Genomic DNA, 13,099 nt, shown 5'->3' with positions numbered 1-13,099 from the left:
TTCACCGGGAACCTCTTGCGTCCCATATTACCATCCCTTAATAATTCTTGATTTGGTTGGTCTTGTGGTGTTCGTTGCAACGTACCAACATTGTGGTCGACCTCGCTGTAGTGGATGAACCCCCCGCCTGTCGTCTTCATCTTATTCACAATGTTTGCAGATCCGACTTAATAAGGATGGATCATGATGAGGGTGATGCGGATCCTGGCTTTGCATACTGTGGGAATGCGACAGCGTCGAGAGCAAAGAATGCAAAGTTTTGGGCGTTTCTGATCTTTTGATTATGTTGCAGCATGGGACAGCTAAACAGCAAATGGTCAGCTATAAGATGCGTGATTAATCCATCAATTACAACGACTCACCAGCGTACTGAATAGCAGTCACGGCTGGGATCACGAGGATCCGGCATGTCTTCGGCAGGGGGGTCGGGAGACGTTGCTTTCGGCATGTGCTGAAGCTCGTGAAGCAAGAAAAAGCCTTTTGAGAAATTTTGCGTATCGATACTCTGTCGATAGGATCTCACCATCTCGGCATTGGTTGGGCCCGTTCTGCTGAAGAAAGCGGGACATACTATAAGTACCGTAGGCCCTACGCGGTGTCTGTTCGCGACGTGAGTGGTTACAACCCTAGCCACAACAGATTCACCATTGCTGCTACCACACATATCACTTAGTGGGCTGGCGGCAGACGGACACACATAAAGTAGAGAGTCGAGTCCTGGTGCTGGGGCACCGTTTTGCGGTGTATACCGAGCCCGGCCTTCAAAGGACATCTTCATCTGAAGAGTTGGGGCTGGCAAATGCGAACCTGCCGTCAAGTAGTGATAGTTGATGAGCCTATCGACCATTTGGGGAGAAGCGTTACCTGACGTCTATTATTAGCGCTCTTTTTCTTCATCTTGTTTCCCCTATACCTTGGATACCTACTTTTCCCAAACCAGATGTTAAAAGCCAGTGATGTTTCACTACCTCTGACTCGCAGTGCTCTAGAAGCTGCGTTGGCGAGTTGTTGTGCCTCCCGAACACCCTCCATAATTACCCTCATTTGCGTAGGGCTGCACGCCACTGAACTTTGTACGGACTGGTAAACCTTATCATACACGTCTGCGTAGTCACGTTTCTGAAAGTCGTGGGCGGTTGGTCCTGCAGCGGCAGGTTTGATGGTTAGAAGAATTAGACTCCATGCAAAAATAAAATATGACTGTAGAATAGGAGGGTGCATCTTGATGATTTGGTACACTCAAAATATTAGAATTAGCAAAAGAGGGATATCGGAGTCGTTCATAGGATGAACTGTAACGGTCAGGCTTAAGAGGTAGTCTGGCCTCTGGTGAGGGAGGATGGGCGGAAAGCTTTTGAGGTAGACAAAAGGACTCGTTAGTCATGTGATTAGTGATACGCATGAATGGATTAACGAGATCCCCCCATTAATTTTATCGACCATCTAGCGAGACCACAGCCAAGGGAACGGGCTTGGCCGAATCAGCGGGGAAAGGAGATCCTATGGGTACCGGCCCAAGTTTTATCGCCCCTGTCAGGTATCTCTCTAATGCACACCCCCTCTAACTCTTGTGTGACCAGCTGTAATTGCACGCCGTCGCCCTACAGCCTGACCTGTTGCCGACCAACCTCCAGCCCCTACCTCTCTGAGGTGGCGCCTACACACTAAGAAGCCTCGGCAACAGGCGGGAGTCGAACCCAACCCCTGTCCCTACAGCCAGAAGACCCAGGTAGCGCCAGAACAATTGTAGTAGGTTTAGGTGGTGTGCTACGCCTAAACAATAGACTATTCTAGCAACTGCCAAAAGACCCGCCAGTTCTGGCACTACATGCCAGAACTACACCACATATAACCTTATAAGGCGCCCCATCGGCGATATCCTTACAACTATAATATACTGCTTGCTATACATATATATGTATATATATTAATAAATAATAAGGTTAAATAATTCTCGGTCATTAGGCGTAAAAACGAGTAACTATCATAGGCATGTAGACAGTTATTTTACCATGACTAGCAGTAGATACCCTAGATAATAGTCTGGAGAATCTACTGTAGTTAATCCGGTGGACATCAAGGTTAAGCCCGTTTCTCCGATGGATTAGCGATGGTCAGCATCGCAGCAAGCTTACTTACCACGAAGAGCGGCCATCCTAGCCGGAACTTAACCTTTTCCGTATTTAAGGATTGGTTGGGAAACACAAGGGCCGATGTCCATTCACGCGTCATGTTCACCCTGGTTTGGGCTAGGCCAGCTGGATGCTCCATTTCATCTCGGACCAGAAGGTCCTGTCTTCTAGGCCAACTTTGCTTCCCAGTAGATATATAGACGAGAGGAATTCCACCTTGTTGTTCTTGAGGCTTTGAGTTTGGCGATCATTACCGCGTATACGATTCTCTACTCTCGTAATGCTCATTAGAACGCCACCTTAATGGAGAGTTCAGCGAGACCTAGGAAGTAAGTGGAGGAAAACAGGGAAACCTCCAACAAGGTATTTTGACTGAGTTTGGGGGCCTTGATGGCCTCTATAGGAAAATACAAATAGGACGTCAAATACAGAACGGACTTCGGCTTGCATCTTCTTACCATCGATAATTAAAGGCTCAAATCGAACCAGTCGCCACTCGCTTCCCGACTTTTTCTACCTACCAAATCTCGTTCTAACATTCGTTCTACCATGACCAGGAACGTCCCAGGCATGGAATACAACAATAACGTTCTACCATGATGCAGCTTCCATCTCACGGAACCTTACAGGACATCGCAATTCAAGGAGAAAACATCAAAAGTCCTCGCTGGACAGGTCTTTCACTAGAGCTCCGACATATGATTTTGGAATGCTTGGCAAACATTTTAAATCTCGAAGACCTCCCCATCGCCCTCTACGCAAGTGTTTCGAAAGAATGGCAGAGCTTTTTCGAACCGCTGCTCTGGCAGAAGCTGACCTTCCGACCCTGGATTTCAAAGTCAAACTTTGAAGGCTTTCGCGAGGCTATTCAGCGTCATCAAAGATCTCTCATTAAGACCATTACCCTTTATCTGAGAATGGAAGTGTACCGTTGCCATAGATGCCTTCAGGAGGTTGGAGGCCAACATACACTTATCGAGAGAGAGAGGGTACTTTATGAAAATTTGGAAGAGCTCCTCTCTATTCTTGCTCTTTGGGCCGAAGGAATACCCGAAAGTGGTGTTTCGCTTGAACTGATTGGTATCTCAGTTCCGAATGCAGGCGATCGGAACCGCGTATCTAGACGTGGTCGACGTCGCTGCATCCATCGTCGATCACCCGCCGTTTCAGATCCATCCGCGGAAATTCGTAGTATCAACAGCGTTGTCAGCAAGCAAGGGCCTGTTCGGCGGGTCCCTAGTATCACCGCAATTTCCGTCTGTCCGACAATCTCTTGGAGCTGTTCGTCTATCTTACTCTCTCACCTTTGCGACGGCTTTCCGTGCCTTCGGCGACTCGACTTTGAACAACAGCTGGGAGAGACGAGAACACTTCAACAAGCAATCGGAAACAGAGTCGCCTTCTCAATCGCAGATCGAGTTCCTTCTCTGCAGAGGCTATCCGTATGGGAGTCTCGGTCCAGATTGATATCTGAAGCTCAAAGTCAAAGTAACTCCGAGAAAGCAAACGCTTTAGCAGCTGTGCTGCAGACTGCAGTTCCCACTAGCTTTCACCTTAAGGAACTGGCAATAACGTATGTCATTGACGCGAGGAATTTCTTCTCCCACTTCAACGTTTTACTCTCATCAGGCGAGGCATTGCCTCCTTGCATGCTTGAGCGTCTAGTTCTCAGTTGCCAACTTGGACAGCTGACTACCAGTCCTAAAGAGTTAGGTTGTCTACTTATGGCAGCAAGTCAAGCAGCTACATATATGCCCTACTTAAAGATGTTGGAAGTATGGAGTCCTGGTGTTGGAGAAGGGTTCTTTTTCAGATACGAGGTCAAGGAGAGCGAAGTTGATCTCACGATGGCTGCGACTTGGAAATTTGATGTCGTGTCTTGGCAGCATGGCCAAGGGTATAGGGCTTTACGAGCATGGGATGAGGTAGCAAGTCGACATATAGACCGGAGGTTCAACTGTGCTATTAACACCATTGACACAGTGGCTCTACCCAAGCTATACAGTATCTGTAGTGGTCTTAGGTCGTTCGAATCGATTCGAAAATGGAGGAAATCTTGAACCGGCAGAAGTAGAATCCGTCCAAGTAGGAATAAAGCCATAGAAGAGTACAGTTTTCTTGACCACGTGCCATGATGGCTGTACATGTGAGGTGATTTCGTTTTGACATGAAGGGAAATACGTAGACCATGTCGTTGGCGCTGCCTAGAAACCGTCGGGCCAGCGCGTCTTGCCTGAGATCTTTGACTGAAGATGATAACTGAAGAGAACTGATTCAAGACAGAGCACCGTCTCTCGAATGGTGTACTTTCCATATTTCCAGGTGTATCCCATCGATAAGAGAGGGCACAGTGTCCAAGCGCCGGCCGCAGGACACGATGACGTTTTATCTAACATGGATCGTCCCATCTTCCAGAGAAAGAGTACAATCACGGCTTGTTAGTTCAGTTCAATACTACAGTGGCTGCGCGGCATGGGTGAGATACGACCCCGGCATCAAGCTCAAGTCTGGGCTATCTCGCGATGAGATTTGGTTGCAGTAAACAAAAAAATGCATGGACTAGGAATTTACACAGCCTGGGATGCTTGCTCGTTAGAAACAGGCTATAACCTGCATTGCCAATCTGGACGATCCCTTGGAAACGACTGCCAGGGCCACATCTCCAAACCGCTAGAATGAGATGATTCCCGACCCAGGCATTTCAACACTGATTTTCAAAGGGGAAATGTGGGTGTCCTATAATTGATTTGCCATCCGCCTTGGATTACTTTCAGCTTCTTACCATTGCATTTGAAAGGGGGACGTCAAGGTTATCTCATGCCCATGATAATTCGAAAACCCAGTCTGCCATCTGCTCCTGCACGTTCCCATGACGTTGTGAATAGACCAGGGCGTTGTTTCCAGCCTAGAGAAAGGAGATTTACGATGATTGAAAGAGCTAGTCATTAGTTCTTGTATGCGAGTCAAAATGTCAAGCGAGCTGTGTTGGCAACTCGTTTCGCACCACCTGCCCCGAGTAGCATTTCCACAATAGCAAAGGCAGTAGCATTAGATATGCACACATGAGGAGAAGCGTCCTATGAAATGTTGAAGGCAGGAAGACCATGGCTACAGTGCAGGCGACTCCTCTTGAATTACCATCCATGATAACAATGTTCCCTTTCTCTCTTCTTCGGCAAACATCGTCTACATCGTCTGACCCTAACCCTTTTTCCCCTGCCCCCGTTGCCTCCGCCGCAATTCTTCCTGGCGGCGACGACGACGACGACGACGATAATAACGACGACGACCAAGAGTACGTCGAGGCGGACGTGGACGATTTTGAGTTCATATACTAGGTAAGTTATTTCGTTTGTCTTAGTGTTCCCGTTTATTTCTAAGACTACAAACTAACAATAAAGAGACGTTTTATAAAGACGACGCCGCCCGCCCACTAAAGCAGATGTTACGCTAGCCGCAAGTGAACGCTTATATATCTTACCAATAATAAACCAGAGTAAGTAGACTAAGTCCTAATCGAAATACTTATTGATATGCTGACGTGAATCAGGCGGCGCGCACATCAATCCAACATACTTAAACCGCCCATGGGCCCACCTCCCCGTGGTGGGCGGGGGAAACCCGGGGAGTGATGACCCCGGGGCTAACGGGCCCAACTCTGCTACTCACGCTTTGAGGAGCTTGCCGCTCTCAACGCTCGTCTCTCGTCCACAGTCCTCAGCACCACTTCACGCCTTCGGTCTTCCCCCAGCTCCCGGTGTTGACCCAAGGCAAATGGAGTACTGCAGATATCATCTCAACCCTCTCCGAGACCATATTCCTTCCGAAACCTTCTTACCCATGGACGACTCTCATATAATACCCCCGTCGTCGCCAACTCCTAACAAGGAACACGCTTCTGTTGGCTCGGAAATGGTCAAACGGGACATCATCAACTTCAAATGTTTCAACAGAGACAACGACACGGCTATCTTCAAACTGAGAGATACTCCAATGTTCTTGGTAGTGCTGGCGTTCTCACAAGATACCGGCGAATTCTTCTATCGACTATCCGGGTATGGTAAAACAGTCCATTGTATCAAGCGAGGCTCAGCGTACGCCGGCGAGAGGTCGAAGACTGAAAGAAAACTTCAGAAAGAGGTGTTTGCTCCGATGAAGAAGTCCGAGTCGGGAAACGTGGCGTTTCTGGCGTTGTTGTCGGTGGCCGAGAAATTCGTCATCTTGGGGAGTCTGAGAACGCTCGAAGATGTCCGAGGCTAATTGGTTGGCATCTCTCGTGTAAGTATATCCCTTGTTGTCCAAAATTTCATCGTGGATGCCTATCCTATAACGCCGATCGACAGGAGGTCATTGAGACGGGCCAGGAGTACGAGAAGTTCGTTAGCTGGATCTACGATTCTTCCAGCCCCCAAACCCCACGCGCGGATTTGCCCACGAAACTGGGTACGGAATCGAAACGACAGCGTGGTCCATCGATGACACAAAATGAGTACATGTAATTTGTCACGTAACAAACCGATACCGTTGTTACGTGGGCAGTAATAGTAGCTTATATATCGTGACATAATTCATAAGCTTCCGCTTCCCCTCAGTCATGGGACAAATCGTTGACCAAACAGAAGCACGCAATATCTTCGATGCGACTTTACGAACTGCACAAAGACTTTCAAGACGGCATCAGGGTTAAGGAAAACACAGACGGAAAGAGCACGAGAAAGACGTCTCGAGGATAGCATGTCCATACACCGGCTCTGGCTACGATGACATCCGGCAGGATCTTGTGAGACTTCACTGCCAGAGGTTACATGGTCAAGACTTGCCTGATGTTTTGAAAGCTAGAAGTCGTGATAAAAAACGTCGCAGGGTCTTGTGACAATGAGAATTCATGTATGAAGTCTGGTTTTTCGGGAAAGAGGTGATCTTCTTTCGAGGTCTATGAGTGGCCCACAAACACAAATCAAGAAAATTTCCGATTCAGAAAGGATAATAACCTTCTCCAAGGCCCTGAACGACGTTATCCAAACCCAAATTAAATTCAAACGGAGCCAAATTGCTCGCATCAGCGATTCTAGCGGCAAAGACATCCATAGAAACTGAAGCTAAAGCTTCCAAAAGTGTTACAGCGGACTTCATCTTCCCGGCGGTTGCCTGAGCTGGATGTCATGAAGCTAAATCTCCGCTCTTCTGGCGATTGATGAGGTCCTTGAAGAGAGCATATTCCCTTCGTTACATACGCGTTACTCCTAGTCAATCATCAAGCTGCCAGAACAGAGTCAATAAGGGATGCAGGCAAACATTCGACTGATGAAAGATCGGCAGCCAGCATGCTTTTCTGAGCAGGTAAGCCAAGTCACAAGCCAACGCAAGCGGCACAGTGTCAGCATGTCCAAGAATCTGCCTGGCCATGTTGACGCAGCCAAGTCCTCCCGCCGAGTGTATCTCTGCACCTCATTGGCCTAGTTCATGTCAATCAAAACTCGGCTGCCTGCGAAGGATTCTGTGTCTCATGCAAATCCACGCTTCCTCTCTAGCGCGTCAACCCGATCTCGGAGTCGTCCATGTTAGTGCTCGACTGGCCATTCCGCGAGTTGTTAAACGGTCAGAACTTTACAGGACAGGTGGCCACAGGCTCGATGGATGCTACGTACTACAGCTCAATGCCGCAATCCTCCTAATTTAGTACCTAGTATAATTCGTCCCAGGTGATCGGCACCATCTAGAACAATATCCTTCCCTTCTGGTCTATTAGATGCATCGAAACATGAGGCTGATGCGTGGCTTTTACGCCCGGCTCTGTAGATCATGGGCGAACTACGATGCGTTTTAACTTCAGGCGACAGTATCATTTATCTATCTCACCAAGATATAAAGTCGTGAAATCCAGCCTCAAGTCTGGCTTCCACGTCCTAGCATCGACATCGTTGGAAACACCACGAAACAGGACAACAAATCTTACAAACCCACAAAAAGGAAATATAACCAGCATCGCATATTATACCACACACATTCCAACATGGCTTCCGAAGGCAACAACGTCGTCCTCCGCAAAGTCACAATCATCACCTTCCCTCCAGCATTCATCCTGCTCCTCATCCATGGCATTATCACGAACTGCCCCTTCCCGGCCCTCGGTATCCTGCCCCTCTTCGCCTCGGCGATCCTCGGCCTCTTCATCATCCGCCGTGACCTCGTCGCGGCGCTCGGCTCCCCGATCCAGGCCCTTTCTCCCTCAAACGTCTTCTACGCCGACCTCTCCCTCTCCACATTCCACTTCATCTTCCTTTTCATCAGCTGGGCCACCATCAGAAACCCCTGGGACAGGGGCCAGATCGTGCTGGGCACGTACGGCACGGTGCCTTTGATGATTGACACGTAAGTCTGCTCTATTCTTTTGGGATTATAACTGAGCAGGCTGACATATCCTTTTTCTCGGCAGTGCCATCCACTTGTACCTTCTCCTCCCTGTAATCGGTCATATGCTCGCTAGAAGAAGCTGCGACTGTCCTCACTGCCAGAGCGTGACGAAGTCCAGCTACTTTGCGTCTGAGTACACCCCTCTCAGTGAGGGTGACAGCGAGGCGGAGATCGTGGAGACGGATCTAGAGTTGGGACACTGAAACGACTCTCGGCACGAGGGCATCCGCATCGAAAATCGGTCCCAAGTAATTAAACGTCAAGACATCAGTCAAAAATGCAGGGAATTCAGGGGCGGCATGCTCTATATTCTCTCTAATCTTAGCGATGGCTGTGCTTCTTAGAATCCGGAACCATGTTTGATAGATGAACCAACGAAACAGATAGCTTTTAGTAAGGGATAGTTTCCATTGCCATCAATCTCGCGTGAATACCAACGAGCATCTGCATTCTTACACACATGGAGGATTCACTCGCATGTACGATGGTTTCACGGGATTTCCCACTGCGGGAACCTTAATTCAAATACCAACCGCGTGTCAAGCAAGCCGTCGATATTCAGAATTGCGAATCCGCGCCGAGACACAATGCCCGTCAGCAGCTTGGCGTAAAACATGGCGACGAAGATCGACAGTGCGTTTTGGGGCACAGCGTCGGACGTTATTGTCCATTTCATTGGCTAGCTAGGGTTTTGGTTGGGGCTTGACCGTGTTTGAGGATCAAGGACCGTCTCCGTGTGTAGTAGACTTGTCAAAGTCTCATCTTTACCTAACATCCCGATGCAATAAGTTGTAAATGGGTCTTGTGCCGGAAGCGTCTGTAGTGTGAGGTGCTTGTAGCCTTCAACCGTGATACAGGCGCCTGCGTCACTAAGCGGCGGAGCAGCAATGACTGACTGTAACGGCAGAGCAGGGGCGTGATTCGCTTCCAAATTGTTGGAGTTACCATTTGATGCCCATATAATTAACATAAAGTTCTTCGGCCCAATCCATTAGCTCGAAACGTATATGACGGCGAGGACAACAGGATGGGGGACACGTTTAAAATTGCAGCTGAAGACGCCACACGAAGGTTCTTCATGCGACTCTTGTCCCTCGTTCTTCATTTTATACTGACCTTCAGTTCATAGTTTCCGAGGACTACCTCCACTCGTGCCATTGACTTTCAACGAGTACCTTTCGCGGCGGTACATAGTTGCTGCTTCACGGGCTGCGGCATCGTCTTTAGGAGATAATTGGATGTGCCGGGTGAACCCGCCATAACGATCATACTATCCGAGTCTGAAACATAACCTAGAAGAGCCTTTAACTAAATGACAGAAACCTGAGTCCCGCTAGTCTAATAGTTTAAGTTGTTATATACCTTCTAGTCCTAGAGACTTGGGAGGGGTGAGAGTAAACTTTTCCTTGGCTATAGAATGGAGTAACCTTTCCTAATAGAAGACATGCTTTCTCTGTTATCTTCACTGTATTAGTTAACCTTGTTAACCCTGACCCTGACGTCCCTGACGTCCCCCTACTAACGCCAACCTATGGCCCTTCTTTGCCTGTATTATAATATTCTTGCATAAAAGCAACAGTAATGCGCGACTTTATAAGATATGCATGGGAATAGAGAGTATGGTACAAGCCTCACTCAAAGGATTCTAGTAATTGAAAAAGGCCAGGAAAGGCCGGAACATGAGCATGACCCCTGTGTTGTAAAAGGCGGGAAACCACTTCTCTCGCGGTGTGAAATCAAGAGAATATATATGTAAGCTGTCATGTAGATCACTTTATCCGCTAACCCCAACACAATAATAGTATTCTGGCCAGATCTGCGTCCCGCAGTTTTCACCCTCCGACCCAACAACAGGGTTCCAGCTGAAAAACTGCTCCAAGGTAATGCCGGCATCGGTAGCGAGCTGCCAGCACGAGGCGCCGGATAGGGCCTGGGCGAACGTATCGCAGCTTGCCGGAATTCCCGCCTGCGTCTGCGAAGGTTTGGGTGCCGTCGCTGTGGTAGTTGCGGGCGGCGCCTGTGTAGCAGTAGTTGGAGGATCTGATCTCACCCCGATACAGTAGAAGTACCCGGGCCAGATCATATCGCAGCTGTCGCCGTTGGCCAGCACCGTGTTCCACTCATAGAAAGAGCTTTGTGCGATGCCGGCGTCGTTGGCCATCTTCCAGCAGGAATCGCCGTCTTGCGCTTCAGCCCATTTGTTGCAGTTGGGAGTGGTGCCTTGGTGGATGGGCGACGGCGTGGGAACCGCCGTCGGCTCCGATGTGGGCACCGCCGACGTTGTTGCCGGTGGGGCCGTGGTGGTTGGGCCTTGGCCGGCGATGCGGACGCAGTAGTAGTAGCCAAGCCATACCTGTGTGTTACAGTGCTCGCCCGACTCCCCGAGGACGGGGTTGAGCTCGAATAGGCGCGCCTGCGAGATACCGCCGTCGTTGGCAATCTTCCAGCATGAGGCCGCCGTGTTGTTGGCCTGGACGTAGCGATTGCAGCTCGGGGCGATGCCCTGTTGCACATCTGTCGGCGGAGAGGATGGGTTGTCCAGGATGGGAAGACTGGGCGTGCTTCCTGGTCCTCCACGAACCGGCCCTTCCCCATCATCGGGGATTTCTGACTCGGGAGGACCGACCCAAGAGCCACCACGGCGAGTTATGCAAACGTACTGGTTGGGGACTAGGAAGTCACATGCCCCAAGTACATTTGGGTTCCAGGTAGCCAGCCGCACGGCTGTGATGGGGTTTGTATCATTGGAGATTGCGGCTGCAATGGATTCACTGTGTTTGGCGAATGTTAATTAGTAATGCGTCAGACCCAGCCGTTTGATATTTTCACTCACCAAGTATCTCCTTCATTCACCCGAAGAAGCCGACAGGCGGGCGATCCACAGAACCATCCTTCATCCGAGTCTTCATCATACAAAGGACCTTCTGGCTCCATGGTGCAGGATGAACTACGAGTCGTCACCATCAAGTCGCCGGTAGCAATGCCATGCAACTCGGCTAGCTCATTGCACCTCTCCAAGTCGGTCTCAGCCAGCGTGGATTCACGGGTGGCAAAGATGTCTACCCATTGACCCAGCTCGCAGTCGGGATCCGGGTTTGGGACGGCAGTGGCCGTAGCTGTGGGTTGTGTTGTTGATGGAGGACTGCCGGGCTCAGTAGGTTCCCAACCAATACCGTTGGTCGCTGACGGGTACTGAGGCGGCACCCTCGTGGCCAGCTCTCCGATAGTCGTTTGGCAAATATCTTGCATATCTTGAAACTCGTTCACAAGATAGTCCGAGTGGTCAGTATCAGCGAGAAAGTCGGACGTCACTCGTTTGTACATGAGATGAAGAAAGCACTCGGAGCAGAGTAACTCATCATCGTACAAGCTCGCCATACGCTGGTTCTCAACGCTCACGTTCGCAGGGTTTGTACACCATGGATCTGAAGGATTGGCTGCGCAGTCGGGCGTAATCATGTCTGAGCCCGTCCACTCTTGCTGCTCGACAAAGCACCACTGGCCCGACGAGGAGCGAAGACATGAAAGTCCGAGGCCTTCGACGAAGCGCGCTGCGAGCGTCTCCACCTCAACCATTCGATCACCTTGAACCATAAACTCGCCGGCGCACACTTCATCTACATTTTCCTTCCAATTCTGCGCAGAGGTCAGACACGAAGAAGTGCAAAGAGTGCCAACATCTTCTTGAGTCCACCAGAGACCATCCACGTTGACGGTGCGCTGGAACAGGTCCTGATCGCATGTTACGGTGGCGTTCCTTGATTAAAGTTAACAATCTATCCTTGATGACGGTTTATACGTATCCAAACTTGGACTTACAAGGCACTGAGGCAGCTAGTGGGGATTTGGAGGACATTAGACAGACCTTCACTCTCAACTAGAGGCCACAGGTTGAAGGCTTGGGAAAGAGACATAAGCCCGACGAAAACGACGGGTGTGTAACCTAGGAACATGACAGTGAATGTTTTGCCGACTTCGCTAGTTGGAAACGACAGAAGGCGAGTGAACAAGAGGCTTGGGTTGAGCTGCAACGGAAGTCTGGCAGGGAGCAGCAGAGTGCCGCCCTGATATCGAGATGCTCCGAATAAGAGTAGAATCATGAGCGCAGCCTTTCACTAGTTCCATCCAACATCAAGCACGATGGTTACAGCAATAGGACCACGGGTTTTGCCAAACGGGTAAATGACCGATTCGGCCACACCACCCGGTGCCGATCTGCAGGTACGGCGTGATGGGATGCTCCCACGAACCAAGCGCTTATCAACGCAATTTTTAGGGTCATACGGCCCGTCCCCTAGCGCCAAGGCTCCGTGACCTGCTCGAAAGGGAATATTGGCCGCTTGATCACATTAATTAACGTGGTAATTGGCTTACCAAAGCAAGGGGATCAAAGGACCGCGCTGCAGTCAGAGTTGCATTTGCTGACTTAATTTTGAGACGGACGAGCAAATGATGTGCTTAAACTCTTCAGATTGGATACTTCAACAGATCGTAGGATTGTAGGGTTACTAGCCATTGCTTGGCTGTGTTGAAAACTCTCTACGTGATCAATT

The 13,099-nt window shown here is 49.6% G+C and overlaps 6 protein-coding genes across 6 annotated transcripts; 3 read left to right on the top strand and 3 right to left on the bottom strand.

Annotated features, from left to right (window-relative positions):
• Positions 1-181: 181 nt before the first annotated feature.
• LY79DRAFT_524915 (uncharacterized protein) lies at positions 182-1,032 on the bottom strand (the record flags this gene model as incomplete). The annotated part of the gene is made up of 3 exons (XM_060555679.1): positions 182-302; positions 363-864; positions 927-1,032. The coding sequence occupies 3 exons, from the start codon at positions 1,030-1,032 to the stop codon at positions 182-184; spliced, it is 729 nt and encodes a 242-aa protein (XP_060409516.1).
• A 1,559-nt stretch (positions 1,033-2,591) lies between these two features.
• On the top strand, positions 2,592-4,243 carry LY79DRAFT_567460 (uncharacterized protein). The gene has a single exon (XM_060558894.1). It carries the CDS (start codon positions 2,729-2,731, stop codon positions 4,190-4,192), a length of 1,464 nt encoding a protein of 487 aa, XP_060409515.1. The 5' UTR covers positions 2,592-2,728; the 3' UTR covers positions 4,193-4,243.
• Positions 4,244-5,906: 1,663 nt separating this feature from the next.
• On the top strand, positions 5,907-6,535 carry LY79DRAFT_696681 (uncharacterized protein; the record flags this gene model as incomplete). The annotated part of the gene is made up of 1 exon (XM_060564836.1): positions 5,907-6,535. One exon carries the CDS (start codon positions 5,907-5,909, stop codon positions 6,390-6,392), a length of 486 nt encoding a protein of 161 aa, XP_060409514.1. The 3' UTR covers positions 6,393-6,535.
• Positions 6,536-8,145: 1,610 nt separating this feature from the next.
• Positions 8,146-8,749, top strand: LY79DRAFT_524815 (uncharacterized protein; the record flags this gene model as incomplete). Its single annotated transcript, XM_060555665.1, has 2 exons — positions 8,146-8,504; positions 8,569-8,749. 2 exons carry the CDS (start codon positions 8,146-8,148, stop codon positions 8,747-8,749), a joined length of 540 nt encoding a protein of 179 aa, XP_060409513.1.
• Positions 8,750-10,320: 1,571 nt separating this feature from the next.
• On the bottom strand, positions 10,321-12,005 carry LY79DRAFT_524919 (LysM domain-containing protein; the record flags this gene model as incomplete). Its single annotated transcript, XM_060555680.1, has 2 exons — positions 10,321-11,317; positions 11,380-12,005. The coding sequence occupies 2 exons, from the start codon at positions 12,003-12,005 to the stop codon at positions 10,321-10,323; spliced, it is 1,623 nt and encodes a 540-aa protein (XP_060409512.1).
• Positions 12,006-12,239: 234 nt separating this feature from the next.
• On the bottom strand, positions 12,240-12,499 carry LY79DRAFT_524818 (uncharacterized protein; the record flags this gene model as incomplete). The annotated part of the gene is made up of 2 exons (XM_060555666.1): positions 12,240-12,303; positions 12,366-12,499. Coding segments are annotated over 2 exons (198 nt in total), but the record flags the coding sequence as incomplete, so codon positions are not given.
• Between the last annotated feature and the right edge of the window lie 600 nt (positions 12,500-13,099).

This window comes from Colletotrichum navitas (assembly GCF_030913465.1).
Source record: "Colletotrichum navitas strain CBS 125086 chromosome Unknown LY79scaffold_83, whole genome shotgun sequence".
NCBI lineage: Eukaryota > Fungi > Ascomycota > Sordariomycetes > Glomerellales > Glomerellaceae > Colletotrichum > Colletotrichum navitas.
Note: the sequence above shows the minus strand (reverse complement) of the source record. Positions and strands in the feature narration are given on the sequence as shown.

Excerpts from the sequence above, each read along its gene's own strand:
- LY79DRAFT_567460 (XM_060558894.1), top strand. The coding sequence starts at position 2,729 with ATGATGCAGCTTCCATCTCACGGAACCTTACAGGACATCGCAATTCAA.